The sequence below is a fragment of the Pinus tabuliformis genome, chromosome 1_2, assembly GCF_031772625.1.
Source record: "Pinus tabuliformis cultivar Carrire ecotype Pingquan chromosome 1_2, CPIR1, whole genome shotgun sequence".
NCBI classification, from domain to species: domain Eukaryota; kingdom Viridiplantae; phylum Streptophyta; class Pinopsida; order Pinales; family Pinaceae; genus Pinus; species Pinus tabuliformis.
In genome coordinates this window covers 1,139,944,936-1,139,969,513 of record NC_142298.1, presented here as the reverse complement: position 1 = coordinate 1,139,969,513, position 24,578 = coordinate 1,139,944,936, and the positions used below count along the sequence as shown (strand labels likewise).

Here is a 24,578-nt window from a genome sequence, read left to right as displayed (position 1 = left end):
GATTGAATTCTATCTTATTTTTAAAAATATATAGAGTTAATCGTGGAGGAAGATTGAGCTTATCCAAAAGAAATTTATAACTTATAACCTCAATTTTAAAGGTAATACTCCATGACTGAAGCTAGCCTTTCTCCCATTGAAAACACGGCTATGTTTGACTATTTGATGTATAAGAAGAAGCTTTATAGCATGGAGACAAAGAGGCTCCCTAAATTTGCTTCTAACTCTAACAACAATAGCCACCTCCTACTCAAGTGAGGTTGACAACAATGCTTAAATTTGACTCAACTATGGGTGGATAAAGGAGAACATATTCTTGGAGAATAAAGATAATGTGAAAAATACTATTACCTCCAAATTTAAGGACAAATTATTGGATGATAAGGAGTTAGAGGGGAAAGAGAAGATAAGACATTATAAGGAGGTGATCAAGTCCACTCTGGATAACTAAAATTATCTCTCTATGTTCACGAGTGGAAGAAGAAAATGAACATAAATAAGAGCTAGCTCACATGACCTTCAAAGTGAAACAAGGTGTTGGTCTATTATCAAAACAACTTGAGATGAATAATCTATCAATTGCGAGATACTGAGAGGATTGAAGGTGAAAAACACTTTCTCTGGGACGGTTCTTATTCACATGTGCTCTCATCCAACCTTCTTGATTTGTTCAATTAACAAAACTATAATGATCTAGTAAAACTTATTTACGTTCTCTTTGAATATAGAAATAATATATTAATAATTCTTAATTAATATCTTACCTTTTATCATCATCATCAATAATTTTAAATTAAATCTTTAATTGTATTAATTATGTATATTACAAATTTGAAATTATTATGCAACATTAATTTATTAATTTAATAAAAATAAAAAGTAATAATTTATAAAATGAATAGTTTAATTGGATGATTTTTGGGTAATTTTAATAAACTTTTAATAAATTTTATCTAAATTTTAATTAAAAATTAGAAAATTTGTAATTATATAAGGTTAACTTTACATAATTTTAAATATGATAAGAGTTTTTTAAAACATGAATTATTTTTATATTTGAAAATACAATACAATCTAAGTTTTAGAGATGAAGGGTAACTTAATTGGGGATTGTGATGCGAATGGAGCATTATGTGTTTGTGGAAGGGGCATATGTAGGCACTTAGAAGTTATAGTAGTAGTGGCTAGTGTCTCTCTAGTACCAAAGTGAGACTGTTCATTCCTCTACTAGCCCAATTATTAATTGCTCTACTGGCCCAATTACTCATTCCTCTAAATACAAATACAAAATGTCATACAATTTATATATTAAAACATTACAAACATCAAAAATCATATCTTAAAATTTCTAATTATAAATAAATTCAAGCCCCATAATTTATAAAAGCCACCTATGCATTGTTATTTTCAAAATCCATGTAAAACAAACTCAATATATCTGTAAACTTTTTAATTAAATTGTTACAACTTCATTATAAATTATATTCATTTTAATTTTCATGTTTATTTAATTTAACATGATTTTATAACATTTTCAACTTTTCAATAGTCATATCTATATATATATAAACTTAATATTTCTTTTAACTTAAGATAAATTAATGTAATTATATTTTATAAGTAATATTAATATAACTATATTTTATTCCCGGATGCGGGTGCTTAAAAGGCATGACAGCTCATAGGTGATGCGTCACATGGGCATGTGTCAACCCTTGCGTGCCACGCAGTACCCTATAGAATGTTTCAAATGGGCGCATGCAGGAACTTCAATGCGGGTATTATTACTGGTCTTGTCCTCCTTAATTGGCCTCCTGGTAACCTGTGTGATGGCGCTTCATATTCCGGGAGCCTTTGTTACATTTACGCATTCATTTGAAGTTGTTGGGCACTCCACTACAACGTTGGAGCACTCCTCGGTGATGTGGGGGATTGCACAGGGACATTGTTGTGGGGAAAAGTATCCGACTCGGATGACCCTATCCCTACTCTAAGGGTGACAGTCCTTAGCAACAACTGAAAGTAAAGCTTTGATATTTTCCTTTATGAAAGTACAGAGAAGGAAGAAAAGATCGACCAACCGGTGTCTTTCTCTTTTGTCGATCCTATCCTCTCTCTTTGTCTCTTGTTCCCAGCTCCTTGCTCCCTTTGCCGGCCCAGCTACACAAAGATCCTGCACAAGCAAAAGAAGGAAAACTACAAGAAACATGTACTCATAACTGATGCATGGATTAGAGTGAATCAGATATACAAGTAAATACAATACATCAATGCAATACAAGTATATAGGAGAAAATTCAAAGCTTTATTGATAGAAGTAAAAGGGTTCTGAGAAGGTTACAACCATCAATGGCTCCAATCCAGCAGCACCTCCCCAGCAGCAAGAAATCTCCTCTTCACCTCTATAAAAGCAATCACCCAATAGCTCTAACTATAAACCAACAGCACTTCCTTACTTTGCACAAAATTCCAGCCTCCTTAGACCTCATAGAAGAGCTCTATATATAGGATAGAAGAAGAGAGGATGAGTCAGCTTGAGACTGACATAAAGCTGCCTTGTGTCCTCTCCCTCTTCAGTTAATCTTCAGTTCTTAAGTCCACTTGGAGATCCTTGCTTACACATGGAGATCAAGTACCTCTTACTCATCACAGGGCGAATATCTTGAACCAAGTGTCAGTTTGGAAGCTTCCTGGGCAATTGACACCTTGCAAAATGACTGTGCCACTTGGCCAATCTCGCCCAGCGCAGGTAGCCTTCATTAGATTTGACTTCCAGCGCAGGTACAAGGAGGAGTAGTTGCAATACAGCGCAGATGCTCAGTGGAGCAGCTGACATGATCCAAAAATAGCCTGTTTTTTAGTGTTTTCAGGTGGAGAACTGATGGGAAGTGCTGTGGTTTGCTGACCTTGTTCTTCTAGGGGTAAGAACAACATGTTTAGGGACTGAGGATCCCTGTAATTATCGACATTTCATGCTCCATGCTGTGAGGCACAAAAATGTCTATAACAGTTGCCCCCTAAAGTATGAGGCCATTTATCGGGTGAAATGCTTTATCTAGAGGGTCCGAAGTTCATTCCAGTGCTGAGGAGGCGCCCTGTAATACAATACAATACAATACATTATTTTTCATTCTGTTTTCATGATCTAGCTGAGGCGGGCATTCCCATGCTCAGCTTTATAAATACATTTTGGTACATAGAACAGACGATCGTCTGCTAGTAGACTGACAATTTTCTGCTGAAATTATCATCCTTTGAATAGGATGATCATCTGCTGCAATGATGTACATGACAAATGCTTTTATATTTCCTGAATATATATCGCAGCCCGGATGGATGAAACTAGATCCGGGGTCTTCAAACTCGTTCGATCTTCACTCTAAGTACAAGTCGATCCATGTGAGAATTGCGCTGAAGTCGAACATGGAAAGACATCGCTTGATTACCGGCCAATAATGAAAACCGTTAACAAGCGCGAGAGGAATCACCGATAATGATAATGACCCTCAAGGTACTACAGTACAATTCACGTGGCGTGAATAAAGGACTTGGCGTCGAACGCCACGCGAAATCTTCTGGTCGAAGGTCATTGATGTATACCTGTCGCCGGAAGTGAGAAACTTGCCATTGAGGCATGCAAGCTTCAAAGTACTGATGGGGGTGTTCCTAGATCAACTTCTTGGATAATGAGCTGAAGTCGACAAGAAGCGATCCGTCAAAGGAGGGCCTTAATGAATCCCACATCAATGACGCGGAACGGAGCTAATGATTTTAGTGGAGGTGAAAACAAACTGTGACATATGATTCAGGGTGGCGATCATGAATGGATGAAGGATAATGTATGGCAGTGGATGGGACACGGTTGACACTTTTAGAATGACCCCTCTTGAACATATAACGACACTGATGCGATGGATCGGTAGCATTACCCCAAATGTGGATGGTTTGGCGAGGACCATGGTGATGAGACCGGTGAATGAAACAACCCAACCCGATGTGGAACGGAGGAAAAGTGTCATGTTCAAGAGTGACTTGCTACCATTAAACTTTGATGTTCTCCCAATTTTTCCCCAGTCATTTCTGACCAGTACCTCTTTATTTTTGTCAAGCTTGAGGAGGATAACATATGCTTGTTCTATAACCTGCCCTTCGGGCAAGCCCATCGCTATGATTTAACGAGCCTAGCGATAGGGAAACTCGTTCTCGTCTAAAGACAATTTTGTCGCTATTTAATCATTTTAACGAGTCTAACGACAAAGAAAACTCGGTCCTTTTCATTTTTAGAGAGTCTGAAAAGGTACAGAAAGTTAACTCCATAATTCCTTTTTCGTCAGCTAATCCCTTAAGTCCGAAAAAGTATAAAACAATACAGAAGGGATGGGTGTTCGGTACTTTTAACGAGCCGAACAAGACAAGCGCTCGATCTTTTTGTGCAATAATCCCTCAGGTCCAAAAAGATTAAAATCTAGAGGAGGGATAGCGTTCCGGTCGTTTAACGAGCTGGAAGGCCAAAACTCGGCAAACTTTTCATTTTTTACGAGTCAGTGAAAAGAGCTCAAAGAAGACTCGTCTTTTGAGGAACGAGTGATAAACAGGGATAGCAGCAGATTCCAGGTACAGGTTGGAATTTTCCAATCACGGCAGTGTCACAAGGAAGGCTAGGTGAAATCACTCTTCGCAGCTGTTTCTCAAAAGAGGTAAACACACAAATGGAGGTGAATGATCGGCCAAATGAACAGTGGAGGTGACGGTACACAAACACGACCAAGGCTTTTATGGCTGATGAATTTATGATCTCAAAAGGTTATTTACCGGTTCATTTTTTCTGAATGAGCTTGAACTCTAAAGGAAAGCCTGCTCATAAACTTATGTTTATTTTTTAACGAGCATGAACTATGTGCTAAAACTGCTCGGATCTTGCGTTTATTTTTTAACGAGCATGAACTATTTGCTAAAACTGCTCGATATACCAGTCATAAAAAGAACGCCTCCTGTGAGATAGCTATTTTTTAAGGAGCTTTACCTCACGAAGCTATGCTCCAATTTTGGCAGGTTTTTACCTTTTCCCCACAGGCTTTCTTCATGCAAGGTCGGAATCGGCTAATCCTACGAGTTTAAAGGGTTAGACCTACAGGTTTAAAGGGAGGACCTAAAAATTTTAAAAAAATAAATAGTCGTCCCTCGCTCACAATCCAAAAGTTTGCATGCCCCCAGGTATAGGGTAGAATTTCGAGGCTGCCCCTTTCTCAACGAGGTTTGCCTCTTTCTTATTATCCGAAGAGGGTTCTATTTGCTGTCGCAAATCAATCTCTTTCTTCGACGGTGTCTATCATTGGGTTGTCCAAAGCAGGTTACCCTCTGTCACAACAATATAATCTCCTTCTTTGGAGGCTGCCCCTACTTATCCTTCAAAACATTTGTTTTAATGGGTGAGGCTTGCTTTTCCCCAAAGATGGTTACTACTTGTTACAATAAGGGAATTCCTACTTGGGCAGTGCCCACCTATTTAGACAAAGGTGAATGACTCTTTTGCCAAACACATAACTTTAACAAAAGAATACTATTCCAGAACAACCCCTCTTCCTTCTTTCGGACGGGGTACGGACTAGTCATATTCTTCTGCGGAAATTCTTCCTTATACCCAGGGTTTCTTCTGCCCGAAGCAGACCAGGGTGCATGCCCCCTGGGTCCTAGTCTTTCTTTCCGAATCACTCGCACTCATCGGGAAGGAGGACTGGGGGTGGAGGCGAATCTTGAGTGAACAGACCATTTAGGAATGGTATTTGACTATTTGCGATGCGAGATCCCGGAAACGAAAGTTGGTCTACGAGCTTGACCATCCTTCCTTCGTGTGGAAAACACATTACTCTAAAGAGTGAGGAGACTATCGCTCCCATGCAATAAATATAGTCACGTCCAAGGAGTAGGTTATAATCCAAGGGTCCCTGGACGACCAACACGTTCATATTAACGGTCTTCCCTTTCAATGTAACAGGTACATTGGGGAGGATTCCTAATGGTCGACTGGTTCCTTTATCAAAACCTGAGAGATTTCTCAACTCAGGTAAAAGCGCTGGGGAACCCAGTGCTTTCCAAGCAACAGAGGAAAGGATACTCACAGACGCCCCTTCATCAATGATAGTACCAGCCATAATCATTCTATAGATCTGGACAATGATTCTGAATGGTATACTGGCTGGTAACCGGGGTCTGCCTAGTTGATTCCAATCAAAGGATACAACCAGGTTGCTTGGTGGTGGGACCGAATATACGGCCAGGTATGACCCTGATGATGTTCCTTCCTGCGATAAAGGAATGGGCGCATTGCCCTGACGCTCATCAGAGTCGGTGCTGATGAAAAGAACCTGGATGGTGTCATCCTTATTCTCTTCAGTGAGGGTGTCGCATGAAGATGACTCTTCGGCGACGGTGTCATTTGAAGATGGGTCTTCAATGACAGATTCATTGGACGATGAAACCTTTGAAGGAAGAACCGGGTCAATTGCCGTTTCGACCTTTAGACTCTCGTCTGGTCTGGATTCAGTAGGTTCATTCTCAATGACTGACACTTCAGCTGACCACTTGGGTGGGTCAACTGGATTTTCAACTATCAAGGGATTAGGCACGCGTTTTTGGTATCCAGGAGGAAGTCGTAACGGTGAAACCGGAAGATCTTCCAAAACTCTCTTGGCCTCATCTAAGAATGGACATTTGTGGATGGCATGCTCACCTTCACACAATACACAGGGTGATCTTGGTCTCCCTCTTCGTCCTTCACTCTTGCTAGTTGACGGACTGCAATCAACATGTCTATCAGAGGTTGATGCTACCGGATTGTGCAACCTTGGGGACCAGTCCCTTAGTATCTGGGGAATACAAGGACAATCACGATGAAAGTGGGTCCCTTGGCAAATGACGCATGGCGATTTAGGCCCGGTCGGTGCAGTGTGTGGGTTTTTGTCAGTTTTCTTCTGCTTGCCCCCAGTCGCCTTCGCCATAGGTTCCTTCTGCTTCTTTTCTTTCTTCTTCTTTTCCTTCTTCTCCTTGGGAGGCTGACTTTTGCCAGCTCTACCTTGCGAAGATGAAGGATCAGAGGAAGTATCGTAAGAAGTGGAAGGCTGGTGGGTAGTTCTAGATTGTTCTGACTGTTGATTCGACTGCTCAGGATTAGTGGCGATCTGGACTACATTAGTTGAAAAGAGCCATACAGGTAGGCCGATTGTCAATCCTGGAAGTGACAATGTTGCCATATGAGGCGCACCAACATCTCCCCAAGAGGAGAAGGGATTTGGACTTCCGCCAAGGTTATTTCCTTGGTTGGTGGGCTCCATACTTTTCAACTGAAAGATCAATGTGGGAATAATAGGTGATTATGTTCCGCTTAAAATAAATTTTATTAACGACGCTTTTAGACACAAACTTTCTTTTTCATGTTTTAAGAGTCGAGAAAAAGCTAAAGATGACTCTAGTCGCCTTCGATGTATTAACGAGCCCGAAGTGACAAATGCTCGGTTGGACTTTTTCAGTTATAGAGTTTGAAAAAGGCCAAAAGAAACTGCTCTGGAGATCTAGGCAGAGGGTGTGCCAAACCTTTCGCGAAACCACAGAATACGTTTTACGGTACGGGTGGTCGATCTTCGTGAATGCTGTGTTCACTGCATCGCGATCAGTAGGGCGGCCGACACGGCTTCCTAAGGATAAAGGATAATTTCCTATAGGGGTCTCCCAATATACGCGACGGTACGCGGGAGCACAAGTCCGTATTAGTGCCACCGACTCTCAGGAGGAATCACCCACCTTCGTAGAGATCGACAGTCACTATGTTTAACGACGCCGGAACACGTCTCTACCTAGACCTCTAGATGTTTGTGTTATGTGACAAAGCGTTGTTATGTAAATTGGGTTTATTTTAATGTTGATCTTGCTTAGCAGTTTGCCTTTAAGGATCACCACGAGATGTATATATACAACTTCCTACATGCAATCTAAGATGAGAAGTAAAACTTTTCAATCTTTCAACTTTGAAAACCTTAATCTACTGAGGGAAAAGAAAGACACAACTTTTCTCACAGATCATAGAACACACACTAAAATGCAAATTTTCCTAAATCGTCAAGCACACAGTCAAATGCAAAATGCACAATGCATGTATTTCTTTTCGTTATCCTTAATGTTGATGTAAGACAGAAAGGAAAACTGTTGTATAACTTTGAATCTAATTTCAAGCAGAAATAAACAAGCTTGTCCAAAATCAAAAGACACCTTAAGATTGACTTGTTTAGACACTGGAAATGTATAGATTCAAACCATAAAAAAAAAACAAACAAACTCAAACAGCCATGAACAGTAATAAAACTAGCTCTTAAGATCACAAAGACACTTTTACAGTTCAGGATCTAAGAGGCCACAGCTATACTGGTTTGATTTTCACAATGGGAAACTGTAACTGAAACAAGAAATATTGAAAAAACAATCACAGTTTCATCACACAACTGAGGCGGAATAATGTCAAGGAAAGTTGGTTTACAGCAAGTACAATGACCAGCAATCAGCAGCAAAAATCAGTGAAAACAGGGCTAAGACACAGTGGAAAACCTCTGGAAGACACTGGCTAACAGGTCCAGCGCAGGCTCTGGTCTGTCAAATTGACTTCCAGCGCAGTTCCCGAAGGGAGTACCTGCGCTGTAATGCAGACTGACTGTGGACAGCCTGCTCTGGGACACGAGAGTTGCGTTTACAAGGATTTCCGGGTCATAAAAAGCTCAAAAATGCACTGTTTTTGCTGAAATAAAAAGCTATAGGTCAAGTACAAGCTAAGGGATGATCAAGAGGATGAAAAGCTATCACAAAGAGTACAAGAGTCTTTTGTAGATCAGCTCTTCAAATCATGAATCTGCTCAATAAATGAGCAAGAGTAGCAGACCCTCTACTTCGCTTTTGATATAGTCAAAAGCTTTTCGATTTGGTACTCTTTGGTTCAGGAAATGAATAGCAAAGATACTACAAACACCAACAAGATACTAGGCTCCCCAGCGGAGTCGCCAGTTTGTTGTGGGGAAAAGTATCCGACTCGGATGACCCTATCCCTACTCTAAGGGTGACAGTCCTTAGCAACAACTGAAAGTAAAGCTTTGATATTTTCCTTTATGAAAGTACAGAGAAGGAAGAAAAGATTGACCAACCGGTGTCTTTCGCTTTTGTCGATCCTATCCTCTCTCTTTGTCTCTTGTTCCCAGCTCCTTGCTCCCTTTGCCGGCCCAGCTACACAAAGATCCTGCACAAGCAAAAGAAGGAAAACTACAAGAAACATGTACTCATAACTGATGCATGGATTAGAGTGAATCAGATATACAAGTAAATACAATACATCAATGCAATACAAGTATATAGGAGAACATTCAAAGCTTTATTGATAGAAGTAAAAGGGTTCTGATAAGGTTACAACCATCAATGGCTCCAATCCAGCAGCACCTCCCCAGCAGCAAGAAATCTCCTCTTCACCTCTATAAAAGCAATCACCCAATAGCTCTAACTATAAACCAACAGCACTTCCTTACTTTGCACAAAATTCCAGCCTCCTTAGGCCTCATAGAAGAGCTCTATATATAGGATAGAAGAAGAGAGGATGAGTCAGCTTGAGACTGACATAAAGCTGCCTTGTGTCCTCTCCCTCTTCAGTTAATCTTCAGTTCTTAAGTCCACTTGGAGATCCTTGCTTACACATGGAGATCAAGTACCTCTTACTCATCACAGGGCGAATCTCTTGAACCAAGTGTCAGTTTGGAAGCTTCCTGGGCAATTGACACCTTGCAGAATGACTGTGCCACTTGGCCAATCTCGCCCAGCGCAGGTAGCCTTCATTAGATTTGACTTCCAACGCATGTACAAGGAGGAGCAGTTGCAATACAGCGCAGATGCTCAGTGGAGCAGCTGACATGATCCAAAAATAGCCTGTTTTTGAGTGTTTTCAGGTGGAGAACTGATGGGAAGTGCTGTGGTTTGCTGACCTTGTTCTTCTAGGGGAAAGAACAACATGTTTAGGGACTGAGGATCCCTGTAATTATCGACATTTCATGCTCCATGCTGCGAGGCACAAAAATGTCTATAACAGACATTCTTGCTCTGTGCCCAACTCAGGTATTATCCCAAGCTTGAGAGTGGTTTACAAGCATTGTAAGCCAAATTCTGCAGCCCCCGTCTTGGTTAATTTCTCCTCTCCGGGTTTCTGCAAGCTGGTTCATCCTCTGAATTTAGCAATGAGGAGAGAGCGTCTCAGAATGAGTAGTCGACGAGGAGGCTCTCGCGGTCGGGCTATCGCTCAGAGGACTGGCCCCATTTCTCCTTCTTCCTCCATCGAAGTTACATCTGAGCAGCATCGCCTCCATGGCATAACAACGAGACGTGGCAGAGGGCCTGGGAGCAGAAGCATAACAGAATGTGGACATGAAGCGCACCCCACAGTCAGGTATCGGATACCCTGCACACTCGCCAACTCCACTTTCATTGTATCTGTTACTGTCGAGCACTGTGATAATCTCAGAGGTCAGGCGGAAGTAAATCAGGAAAACCCACCACCAGCTCAAGGGACAATGCCCATAATTGATCTGCAATGCCCTGCTATGGAAAATTCCACCCCGGCTACTCAAGCAGACCTTGCGGGTCCAAGCGAGCCTGCTCAGGGGGTCCCTACTTGCTCGATGGTCCCTCTCTCTGACTCGGGTGACTCCCGACAATTTGGGTGCAGGGTGGAGGAAGAACCCTACACCACAGATGATGATTAATCCAATCAACCAGTTCGCTCTCGGCAGCCTGGAAGTGGGAGCATTACTCTGTCTTCGAATCTTGTTTTCTGTATGTGTTTGGCTTTAGTCTGGATTTTAAAATCTATGTGTCGGCAATATGGATCCATATGTCTGTTAGTCCATGTTTAAGTAGTATTCAGTGTCGATATTTTCGTTTGTCTCAGCATGTCCATGTTCAGCATCCAAATTTTGAATATGTTCAACTTTGGGTATGTATAAATTTGGGCAAACTGTCAATCTCTCGACAGGATTTACAGGGCCATGGCCTTGTTGTAACACTGATGTAACTTTTTGACTTTTTTTACCATAATAGAAATAGCCTGATTAAGAAATATATATATATATATATAACTATATTTTATATAAATAATATTATTATAAAGTTAAGTATGTTAAATTATATTATTTCCATTTTCATTTTTATTTAATTTAACATGATATTATAACATTTTCAACTTTTCAAAATATATATATATATATATACATATATATATATATATATATATAAACTTAATATTTCTTTTAACTTGAGATAAATTAATGTAATTATATTTTATAAGTAATATTAATATAAATATAATTTATATAAATAATATTATTATAAAATTAAGTATGTTAATTTTAAATTTATTAGATCTTAAATATATATTTTCCTTAGTTTTATTTTATTTCATGTGAGTAATCATTAAATGACACTTTGCATATTTGAAAATACACATATGGCTATAATTTAATTTTTGTTTTGCATGGGACAAGATGGGGTGATGATTATGAATGTGTAAGAGACAAGAGAAGGATAACCCATCTTGCACATAGGTTTAAGGAGTTTATGAGCCATAATCAACCATATTGCACATAGGTTTATGGAGTTGATGAGTGATAATCAAGAATGAATTTTGGTAGATAATGGTTTATTATGACATTGGTTGCATTAAGTATTTTATGAAAGGGTGGCTTGAAGTTTATATAGTTTCTTGGGAAGCTCCTCATATGTGTATCTTGTGGGAAGTAGTTATCTTTTGCAGACATGCTATTCTTCGAAAAAGAAAATAAACGAACATAGTGGACTAATATTGTCAAATGGGGCGTGGAGTGAGTGTTGCATGTAGGGTTGGTGGTCATTCTAAGATGGAAGTTGGTCAACGTGGAACATGCACATTCAAGTGCACCGAAATCACATAGGAGAAGTCTCACATTTGCAGTTTTCTTCATCTTTATCATAAAATTTTCCTTAGTGGTGGAAGTCATGGTATCAATGTTTTTAAGGAATTTTAGTCTCATTCCATTCAAGTGTTGCATTTCCTCTTTTGGCTTGCTAATTGTACATGTAATTTTGTACATGGTGCTGCAAGTTGGTTCTTAAGCCTTTGCATAGTCTTCTTACCCTCTTGGCCTCCCTTGTTGGGTTCGAGGGAAAATTTTAAGGATGAAAACATATCTTAAAGTTTAGAAACCTTGGCGAATCTCACTAGTCCATAATATGTAATATATAAAATGTTTAGCAATATTTTTGTAAAAGTATTCAAATTTCTAATAATTCTATATAGTCTCTTTATTAATTTTTTGCAATTTTAAAGGTTAAATAATTTGTACTATGAAATATTGGTGAATCTTTTTTAGAGAAAAAAGGAAGTTAATGAATCATTTTAAAAAAAACATAGGAAATTAGCCCACATGCGAATATTAGCCCCTAAAATCTTTCGAATTAAATGGGTTCTTGAAATCTTGGTTTATTATTGGTTTTTCTGCTAAGGTTCTTCCCTCTTTTTTCATCCATCCCTTTGGACTCACTCTCATTCTACCATAACTCCTCCCACCCTCTATGTGGATCGATGTGTTTCTTTTCTTCCTTTTTTTTTTGTTGTTTGGGGCATTCTACACTAATTTCTCTCACCTCACAACTAAGAATCACCTTTTGTTGTCCCTTCTATTCACAAATGGACTCTTATTCCCAACACTTGTACTCGAACTTATTTTTATAAAATATTGACAATCAAGTATTGCATGAATAATGAAAGCCATGAAAATGATTTGTATACCTCGAGACCTTTTACCTTTGATTTATATGGTCTTGAGGAGGAAAAAGTCTCGATGAACCCTCTTTGCTTCTTTTATTTTGCTATTTCCCTTGGTTCTATGCTTGATTATAGCTTCCCCCAAATTAGATCTACTATTTTCTAACTTGTTTCTTGCAAAATCCATCTCAGCTTCTAGTTCTTCACAATATCTATCTATCACCTTCAACTAATTGTCCTACATTAATTCTCCTTGCCTCCTCCAACTAGTTTTCAAGTTAAGGATTTCTTCCTTAAAATCATACTCCCTCTCTTCAAGTATTTGAAGGAGATTTTTAAAATATTTGTTTTCTGATAAGACATTTTCTATTTTGACCAATGTTGAGCTAAACTTAGCATGATCCTCAAATAATGTTTCCTTTTGATAATCCACTACTTTGATGCTGGGAGAATATATCTGATCTAGTTGATCACTTTCCCTCCAAGGGTCCTTTTTCTTCGTCTTCATTCACTTCTCTTTTTCTCCTTCATACAAAAGTTGTAGCGTGTCCCAAATCCCTTTTGCAGTCTTGAAATCCACCACTTTCTAAGGTCCAAATTATGAAGATTGTCATAGATTGCACAGGAAGAAAACCACCCTCTATGTTATGATGTTTCTCTTTCTTTATTATCAATCATCCATTTTTTTTACCAATGTTAGCCTCAACTATCTAGGAGCCACTAATCCTCTCAAATAGTTTTTTGGTCACTCTTAGCTTGGAAGCCCCAACTCCCTATCAACTGTCTGCTAACCACCACTAACAAGGAGCCACTGCTCCTATCTTGGAAAGCGACCACTTGTTGGAGGCAACAACATCCTCAAAATCTATAGGTCATGATTTCATTCATTTTCAGACTCAACCCCTAAGCAAGCACATGAACTCTGCAACACATGAACAAACCATCCCTTTCTACACCACAATTCCTTCCTCTTTAACTATTGATCACTGCTATAGATATATGCACAACTTCATTAGGCATTGTAGCTCAAACTTGATCTCCAACAATAGTATAGCATATTTATACTAACTTCTCCCTCATCAAAATAGACTAAATCACCACATTAATTACTGCATATTTACCTTCATGACCATACCAAATAGGACCAAAACACCAAATTCAATCAATTATTGCATTTATTCCTTACTTTTGGTGATTATCAAATATGACCAAAATAAAATAATTAATGAATTTACTCCTTATTTTTGGTTATCAAATCAACGATTAATTATGTTCTTCACTCTTGATGACCAAATCATAATCTCTCTAAAGATTGACATCAATTTGAACCACACAACATTGTTGCCAACACTCAATGCAAATATCAAAAGAAATTGAAGGACTAAATAGACTATATAATACTTGGATAGGGGGCCATTGAAGAGACCTTAAAAAATGGCTTCAAACAAGCCCAAAAGGCCATTTATAGTCTACTCCCTCAACTTGGCTTAGCAATTTTGGTTTTTTTATTGATAGAAAACTTATGAGGGTACGGATACCATTCACATCAATTGTTACTCTCATAATGTAAATGTTTATGCATCTTTTAAGATTCTCCACTTCTCATCCTCACCTTTAGCATGCCATTAAATCTCGGAAAGTGGATGAGGAGTTATCTTCCTCTCCTCAAATCATATACATTTTTTCATAAATAGAATTAGCAAAGTTGCAAACAATTTCAGTGAACTTATAGCACTAAAATTAGTTCTCGCACTCGGCACACATAAATTCTAAGTGACTCCGTCTTAATTATTCAATGAATAAAAGGAGACTAGAACTTGAGGAATTACTTATACCTCGAGGAATTACTTACTTTAAACGTTACCTTCACACCAAAAACATTGTCCCAAAAGAAACCTTAAATTTTGCTTTTAACCTCAAAATCTTGTTATTATCCTGAATCCGAAATCTCGCTTCTTCACTATTTCACATTTTCTTGAACAGTGAATTAGAATGAAAATAATATAATACTTGCACATTGAAAAAGTTGTACTTATTTTTTATCTTATATAAATAAATGCTTAGTACGAGGGTATCACTATCCTCACACTTGTTTATATGGGAGTGAATGTTCTTGCAAACACAATTACTGACATAAAGCTAATTTATTTGGCTAAGCTTATGTGATGCTAGCGTCCTTTTCGATTATGATCGATGAACAAAACCAAAAGAAAAAATGGCAGTGAACCGCGTTTTAGAACACGCAACTAAACAATGTCATCACAAGATTGCATCGCATCTTGGTCTGCGGATAAATAATTGCAACGACCCAAGGATAACTCTCGAAGAAAAGATATGACAGAACTAACAACTCAATCAAAACAAACGACATGCTTCTGGCATGCAGTGCAGAGACATAAAAATTGACGTTGTTGATATAATTTTCTTGGGATAAACAATGGCAGAATGTTATAAATAGACGCAGCCAGAAATATTGACGCTCAGCATTGCGCTTGCAGCAATTGAGCTCCACTCCTAACCTCAAGCGTCGAAAGCTCATTGCACTTGCAGCAATTGAGCTCCACTCCTAACCTCAAGCGTTTCGATGCTGGTGATACTGAAGATGAATAGGGCCAGCATTTCAATGGGGCGGGCAGTGCTATTTGCAGTGGCTGTTGCGGAAGCCATTTTCGTTGAGCCTGGTGAGTGTCAGAGGCCGGGAGAGAAGGTGCAGTGCAAAATAAAGTGAACGCCATGTTTTATGGATATTCTTTCCTGCCCCGACGATTGCGCTGAACGTATACCAGAGAACCAAGATGTCAGGGGCTGCTACGTCGATTGTTCCATTGACTGCAGTGCCACCTGTAGAAGTAGGGTATTTATATCTAGTCATCACAAATCAAATTAATGTCTCAATAGCTGTGATTTGTTGGAGGTTCATTTTAACTTTGAATATTGGCAGGTATTCAGGAAAATTGAATTTCTCATTTTAAAAATTGAAAATCATAGAAAATTGTTTTTGATATTTGAATTGGAGTTAGTTATATATATAGAATTATATATAAAATATATATTTTTATATTAAGTTTCAGTTTTAAAATTTTGGTTGTAACAGTGGCTTTTCTAGTTTTTTATTAAGTTTTTTGAGAATAGGAATAAAATCTCAAATCAAATTAAATAATTCTTTTCTTTATAATCAAAATTTAGTCTTATTAAAAGTTAACCACCATCATCATCATCATAAAATTAAACATTAATAAAATATTTTCAGATGGTATATCATTATCAAAAAAAATTGATATTTTGAAATATATTTTTTTGTTAAAATAAGATAATAATATAAATATAATGCTTTTAAAATAAATTAAAAGGATGCTAATAATTATTACTTATTGTTATTGAGATCGATTTATAAAAGTTCATAAAAGTTCGGTGTATCAACAATCATCTAGACTTTTTTATAATATAATTGATTATAAATTTATTTTAATTTATTTAAAAATATTAATATTTTTTTATTTTAATTAATATTAATTTATATTATTTGATTGTGTAAATTTTTCTAATAAACTTGTTATAATTTTTTTAAAATAAACTATATAATAATTTTTAAATGTCAAACATTTAAAATAGACACTACTAATAACTATAAACTATGATAAAAATTATAAAAAATAAAAAATAATAATTATTTCTTTAATTATTATTTTTTACTTTTATCTATAAATTCCTTTCAGATAATTCATTTCTCATCATCAAAGCTTTTTCTATCCCTCACCATGAGTAGAATATCCACTTTAAAATTTGAACATTTTCAATCTAGGATACAATTTACCTCCAGAAACTCTTATATCGATTCGATAATGTAGTTTTTAACATAGATCAGTTTAAATACGATTTTTTCTAAGTTACTAGTTTAGATTAATTCTAAACTCAGATTTAAATAGAAATATCTAATTTCTTATTTTCTTTTAGTTTTTATCACTTAATTTTATATTATATTATAAAAAATTTATATATTAAAAAATAGGTATTTTAAATTTATATATTAAAAAATAAATATTTTAAATAAATCTCACCAGATGTATTTTTTCATCATTTATTTTTGTATCATATAATTAAAATTCATATATTTAAAAAATAATATTTGAAATAAAATTCACATGATAATTGGTAGATTTAGATTTAGATTTAAAATAACTCCAAATTAATTTTATATATATCTGGGTTATAGGTTAATCATTTCTCCATTTCTCTAGAGAATGCCTACCTACCCTGCATCAAATAATATTATTGAAGGTTTTATGCTCACTTTTAATAATTTCAACCCATCTCTACTTCACACCGAATTGCCTAAACGTCCTATCGATTAAGTTCATAATCGATAAAATTTTGTTTTGCAGACCGAATAGCAAACTGTCCGGGAATTGGAGCTGTTTGCTATGACCCTCGCTTCATAGGAGGAGATGGCATCATGTTCTACTTCCATGGAATGAGTAACCAGGATTTCAACCTCGTGTCTGATGATGCCTTGCAAATCAATGCTCATTTTATTGGCCGCAGGCCTGAAGGGAGAACCAGAGATTACACCTGGGTTCAATCCCTCGGCATGATGTTCGGTACTCGTACCTTTACAGTGGGTGCAAATGAGGTTTCCAAACGGGACGACGGGGTCGATCATTTCTTCTTCACCTTTGATAAACAGCCCTTCACCGTTCATGTGGGATATCGTTCGCTCTGGAAGGCACCGTCCGGCGACGTGATCGTCCAACGAAACGCAGAGTACAATGGCATTGTCGTGTTGATCCCGGAGATGGTGGAGATATTGGTGAGGGTGGTGCCCGTCACCAAGGAGGATGACCGCGTTCACAATTTCAGATTCCCTCCGACGATTGCTTTGCTCATCTGGAAACCGAGTTCAAATTCTTCACACTCTCAGCCAATGTGGAATGAGTGCTCGGACAGATTTATAGGCCAAATTTCAGAAGCCCAGTGAAGGTGGGAGTCGATGCCTATCATGGGTGGCGAGAACAAGTATCGGACTTCGTCTCTTGTCGCCGCAGATTTCAAGGCCTGTATTTTCAAGCCCAATTCTTCACCTGCCCGTGAGACTGAGAACTCGTAGCATCTTATTATAAAAGCAGCAGCAACCAGCTTGGACTGCACTGGAAAGTTGGGGAACGGGCAGGGTATCTTCTGGCGAAGATAAATGCACTTCCCATGTTTGAATAAGGAAACACACGTTTTCCATTTCTAGCTGTTAAATCTTCATCAATCGTTCACCTATTTGTCGTTTGGTCATGTCAACAAATTTTCCTCCGTTGTTCGCGCTCCATCGAAATTCCGGTCAATGACACTGTCATACCCAGTCAGAGCTCGCAGTATTCACAGATATATTGTTATAGTAGGCCGTAGCAAGTAGATGACTTGGTCTGCCTGGTTCTGATTTGCATGGCTCTCGGTTGTTTCCAGAATTTGAGATGTTGGGGATATGTCATCCAGTTTGAGTATTTTGTGTAATATTTCTGAAGAAGTAGGCTGGAAGAGATCAATCCATTCTTATATGTAGAGATCGATAAAAGAAAGTGGATTGTTAATAAAAGGAATGTCGAATCCATGTCTTATAAATTTTATTTATGAATTTGGGATTATTTTCTTGTTTAAATTAAATAAAAATATATAAAAAATTAAATTACTAACCTAAAATCAAATCTTACTTTGTATATGGTTAAACAGATGAGATCCATTATTGAGAGGTTTTATAATAAGTTTTTCTAAATATATTTGGAATAAAATATAATTATTGGATTAAAGTAATTAGTTTTGGATAGACAGTTGAATGAGTTATTTTTTGATGTGAAGTGAAGTGGTTTAATTCCCCATTACAATTTTGCTAATATATTGGATATAATGAAGATGTGGCCCCACCGAACTTAACAAAAATTATTGTTACTTAATATTACATTTAAAAATAATAAAATAATGTTTATATTAATAAATTAAAAAGTGATACTAACAAATGTCAGACATAAATAAACTCTTCAATTCTTGCATATCTCTTATAACAAATTTATAACGAGAAATAAAGTAATTATCAACTTTTGAGATATGATCAAGATGTGGTCCCACCGAATTTAACAAAAATTATTGTTACTTAATATTACATTTAAAAATAATAAATTAATGTTTATATTAATAAATTAAAAAATGATACTAACAAATGCCCAACATAAATAAACTCTCCAATTCTTGCATAGCTCTTACATCAAATTTATACCAAGAAATAAAGTAATTATCAACTTTATATCAAAAGATAGATTAATTAGAGGTAAAAAAATTAATAATTTACATTTTAATATGTGGACGTTATGGAATTTATTGGCTACTTAATATTGAGTGGACATGTAACATTATATATATATATATATATATATATATATATATATTCTAAATATGAGGGGCATGGATTAGCATTTTAATGTGGACAATATAAATAAAAATTGAAATATTTCAATGTCTACTATACATATATTATATAAAATGAATAAAAAAAAGAATCTTATAGTTAGAACATTTTATTAGTGTGTTTGGTCAAGTTACATTAGGAGAGAAAATAACGTTCCATATTACCTAAAATATGTGAAGTTGAGAGTGCTAAATTATTGAATCATAAATTTGTTAAAATATATTATTATTATTATTATTTAATTTACAATTCCATGTTGTATATATATATTTTTTCCCTTTGGAAAAAAGGTAATTTCTATTAAGTGAGAAAATTACATGTTGTATATGCAAGATGCATATGTTGTAAGAGGAGCATTGCCTGTTAGAAAAAATAAGTTCTCCAGTACATATCTAAAATTGATGCCTTATGTCCATGTAGGGAAGCATCATTCCCAATTGTATTCAGCATAATATTTTATCAAAAAAAACTCTAGTCATGTAGAGTGTCCGCACTGTTCTTGTTTGAAAAAAAAACACATATGAATATTTACAGATGGAAGCTAATAGGCAAGAAAAAACATGTAGCCAAACTCCCTGTGAACATGCTACACAACTATGTCCATAAAAGACGGATGGTAGTACTGATAATGGGCTCCTTCCCTATGTTCCCGAATCATCCAAGTGCCTAAAAGCCTGTACGTAGCTTCTTTGGATAATCTGTCAACAACTGCAATTCCATGTTGTATATATATGTGTTTTATTTTCAAATATGAGGAGCATGTATTAAAATTTTAATGTGTAGAATATAAATAAAAAATAAAATATTTCAATATCTACTATACATATATTACATAAAATGGATGATAAAATAAAATATTATAGTTAAAACATTGTATTACTGTGTCTCTTCAAGTTACATTTTGAGAGATTTGATGGATCAATGTTGGAGATATTTTAAATCAAATTTCTTTTACCTAAAAAATGCAAAGTTAATAGTATAAAATAAAATAATTACTTTTAAAAATTATTGAATCATAAAATTGTTAAAATAGATATTTATTATTATTATTTAAAAATTATAATTTATACATTCCTAGATTGGGTGTCGGTTTGTGGAAGTCACCCGTCATGTGACGAATGCTAGCTTTGCAATGTTTAAGGTGGGGGAGGGCAAGACATCAGCCCCTCCACCATGCGAGAGTTAATACGACTACACTCACGTGTGCAAATCGTTCAACTTCACCTGTGTGCAATTGCTTCGACGTGATCGAGGTGCTCCTCCTCTAGTTATATTCCATCAATTGTAAAACTCTCAAGTTGTCTAATGTCTCCTTATGTAATGTGCCCATCTCCATGCTTTCATCTTCTCTAGCTCCTAGTCTAGGGTGGTGCTTTGTTGTGTGCACCTCGGGCGTGCCTTAAGTGACATTCTCTATCGTGTGCATGCTAATTGAGAAATTTTTCCTATTAGCTCTTCTCTAGAGGACATGTCTCCTCCGGTTCTGGATGACTTTAGATTCAATTGCCTTCTTCTCCCAGGGTTTCTCGCATTAGAATCTTGGGGGATGTTTATGGAGTACTTTGTATCAGAATTCTGATTCTTGTCTTCTTAGTTTTGGGTCCACGAGTGGTGTTGTAGCTCTCAAGGTGGTGGTTTTAGTTTCAAGGTGGAGATGGAATTCAGGTCTTCTTGCATCCTAACACTTCCTTTTAGGGGTCTCTAGTCTCAATTCACCATCCAGTGCTCTGCTATAGCTCCAGTGTCTATATCAAATTTGGGGCCTTGCCTTTCAATTTCGTCTTGGGTGTCTACTATTTTCTATCTGTCTATCTCCCCTTGTGTCTCTTACTTCCACTCTAGCCTGGCTCATCTCTAATCGGGTAGTAAATTCTCGGCGGTGGAAACTCCTACGTTGGTTACCCTCTTCCCTCTAGTCTGCGACAAGATCTGTTTGGTTCTGGTGACAAGTGGTAACGTTTTGGGTGTCTCTTTTTTTCAGCTCTATGACTTCCCTCTAAGTTGGATAACCCTAATTCAATTATCTCCGACAACTCAATATGTTCACTGGTGTGTTTTTTCTTCTTTTAGTTTTCTGGAATGTTAGGCCTCTCAGGCTCTCGACTTCTAAACTGGCAATTTTTCCTTTTTTATGTTGTATGGTTATCACATTGGTCAACAAACGTGGTCATCGTGGGACCATAGGCATTTTGACATCCTTGCATATGCGTTTTGATTAATAGAGACTCTTCGACTTACAAAAAAATAATTATAATTTATACACAACATTGTTTAATTTAAAAAAAAATAACAATCAAAATTTAACATTAAATTTTATCTTATATTTAAGAAAATGTAGAGTTAATAATTTAAATTAAATACTAAATCTCATTCATTATAAATATTATAAATTTTAAAATCACTATGTAACATAATTTAATAAAAGTGAAAAATAATAATTTAATTAAACTTTTTTAATTTTTCCCCATATATATATATATATATATATATATATATATATATATAATTTTAATAAAGAATTAGAAAAATATATAATATCATATATATATTTTTTGGTCAAGAAGAAGGAATCTTTATATTAACCACAGTAATAATATTACCTATTTTACAAGGTAAACCTTTCATTTACCCAGAAAGGTCCTCATGCCCTAACTAAAGCGGAAATGGCTTAAACCTTTTACAAAAAATGGAACCAACCCCTTAAGTGAGTGAAAAGTCTAACACTCAAAATAGTTACATTTTCTATCATGAGAAATTGCGAGTCCGCAATCTAGTGCATCGCCCACCCACTGTGCTTTTTGAACCTCTGCCCAACAAAATTAGTGATTACCATTTATCGTTGATATGAAAAATATCCTCATTTGATCATTGTGTTGCCATTGATCCATACAGCGATCAATGAACAGACAAACGCGCATTGCTTCCAAAAATGTTCCTCATGCCGTTGTATCCTTAGTCTTCCTCCTCTGCTCTCCACCTTTCCCATTGATCCATATCTTTGGTAGCCTGACCGAGAAAATCCTCTAACAATTTTCCTAGGGGTATCAGCTCCCAGACATACCGGGTGTCCCTTTCCTTTTTAATCACACCTTCGTTTGCCAAACGGTCTGCTACGATGTTAGCTTTTCTCTTCACATGGACAAAGCTTACAATTTTTAGGATTTGCAGGTGGGAGTAGATATAATGAAATATTTGTGAGAGCCTCCAGTGTTTCGACACTTTATCCGGCGATGCACCATTACAAATTTTCTTAGCTACTTTGATAATCAGTTCTGAATCTACTTCAATGATGACATTATGAGAATCTGAATCCACCAATATTTCTAAGCATTGTTCTAGGGCCATGAGTTCTGCCATGTTATTAGTTTCCTTTCCCAAGTGGCCATGAAAGATAATCTTAATTTGACCCTGTTCATCTCTTATAACACCCCCAAAACCAGCTAACCTTGGGTTGCCCTTAGATTCTCCAACTATATTTACATTTAAGAAACCATATGGAGGAGGCTTCCAAATGTTTATATCTGAATTTATTTGGCTCACTCCCTTGATAATGCCCTATGGGCTTATGGATTGAAGACCCAAATGTAGGAGAATTCTTGCATCTTGGGGCAGAGGAGGGTCCTTTGGAAGTGTCCTCAACAGGCTGCTGGCTGTGTCTTTGAGCTGCCTTAAAATTTTGTCAATTATGTGTTGTGGCTTGCTTTCTTTGTTCTTGAAGATTTGACTATTGCACTCTTTCCAGACATTCCATATGACAATGCCCGGAATTAGGGTCTAGGCTCTATTAATTATTTCATTCCCTGAGAAGTTTTTCCTCCAATTCTTCAAAGTATTGGAGATGCTGAGTCTTTCCCTACTAGTTTACTTGAAGATTGAGGCCACCCGTTCCCACACGATGGAGGTGAATGGGCAGAGGTTAAGAAGTTGATCCACCATCTCCTTTTGTGAGTCACAAAGGTAGCATTTGGAAGGTCCAATGAATCTGTTTTTCAATAGATTCTCCCAAGTTAAGATTTTCCTATGATGAACTAGCCAAATAGATAGTTTTATTTCATCTAGTGGGGGCTCTGCCACGGATTCTTCCAAACTTGATCAGGATTAGGATAGTTAAATCCTGTCACTACCTTTTTAGCTTCTTTGAGATTAAAGTTTCCTTCGTTGTTCTTCCCCATCTTAGCTAGTTAGGCAAGGAGGATACCAGACCTCTCCTATGCTCTAGATCTTTGGTAAGAGAGTCTGCCTGGGCCCTCATAGGACTCTCTTCATTATGGCCTAGATCCTTCCAAGTTCTCCATCTTCCATTGCTCCTTTCCTGGTCCCAGAAGTCTTTTACCATAAGTATACCTTTTTTATCTGTGTCATTCTTGAGAGCTGCTAATTCAACCTTGTACAAGTTGGGTTCCTACTACCAGTTATCCTCCCAAAATCGTGCTAGGTTCCCAGCTTGAATTTCCCAGAAACTATGTTGCTGCACAATGCTTTTATTATCCCAGGCAAGGTTCCAAATGTGGGAGCCCTTTATGTGTCTGGACATTCTGATGTGATCTTTCTCCTGCCAATTCTTTGCATATTTTTCCTTCCATAGCTTAGCCCACGGAGTAGCCAATTCCTTGATTCATCTCCACCAAAGTTTGGCTCTCGAGACCTTGCTGATGGTTTTCGGATCATGAAGCCCTAAGCCACCATGGCTCTTGCATTTACAGATGTTGTCCCATGCTACTAAAGCACATTTATTTTTTACCTCTTCTTTTCCCCATAGAAAGTCCCTTTGTATGCTCCTGATCTGCTGCTTGAATCCTTTAGGAGTGGGAAGAGTTGAGAACATAAATATGGGAATGGCTTGTAGTACAACTTGTGTGAGCACAAGGCTCCCCACCAAATGTAAAGACCTACATATCCATTTTTGGATGTTGTCCTGCAATTTATTTACGTTTGGCTCCCACACTTCCTTGCTGAGAGGTTTATCTATGAGAGGTATGCCCAGATACTTCGAAGGTAGCTGGTCTCTTTGAAACCCAAGAATTCCGGTGATATTACATTGAATAGCAATATCAGTGTTAAAGAAAAAAAACTTTGATTTGTTGAGGCTTAACTTTGTGCCAGTAGCCATTGAAAAATTGTTCAAAATTTGCTTGATCGTTCTCGCTTCCTTGATAGTAGGTAAGCCCTGCAGCATTGTGTCATCCACAAATTGTTGATGAGTAATTGCCGCTCCATCCAAGGTGAGTTTGATGCCCTGGATTCTTCCTTCAGCATTAGCTGTTTGGAATGCTCTACCAAGCCCTTCCATCATGAGAACAAAGAGGAAGGGTGAGC

The 24,578-nt window shown here is 37.0% G+C and overlaps 1 protein-coding gene across 1 annotated transcript; it reads left to right on the top strand.

The window, feature by feature from the left end:
• Positions 1-15,401: 15,401 nt before the first annotated feature.
• Positions 15,402-17,792, top strand: LOC149210203 (uncharacterized). The gene is made up of 2 exons (XM_089398903.1): positions 15,402-15,498; positions 17,200-17,792. Exons 1-2 carry the CDS (start codon positions 15,402-15,404, stop codon positions 17,790-17,792), a joined length of 690 nt encoding a protein of 229 aa, XP_089255029.1.
• Positions 17,793-24,578: the final 6,786 nt, after the last annotated feature.

Excerpts from the sequence above, each read along its gene's own strand:
- LOC149210203 (XM_089398903.1), top strand. The coding sequence starts at position 15,402 with ATGCTGGTGATACTGAAGATGAATAGGGCCAGCATTTCAATGGGGCGG. Across the intron at positions 15,499-17,199 it reads AGCCATTTTCGTTGAGCCTG|ACCGAATAGCAAACTGTCCG; the intron begins GTGAGTGTCAGA and ends TTTGTTTTGCAG.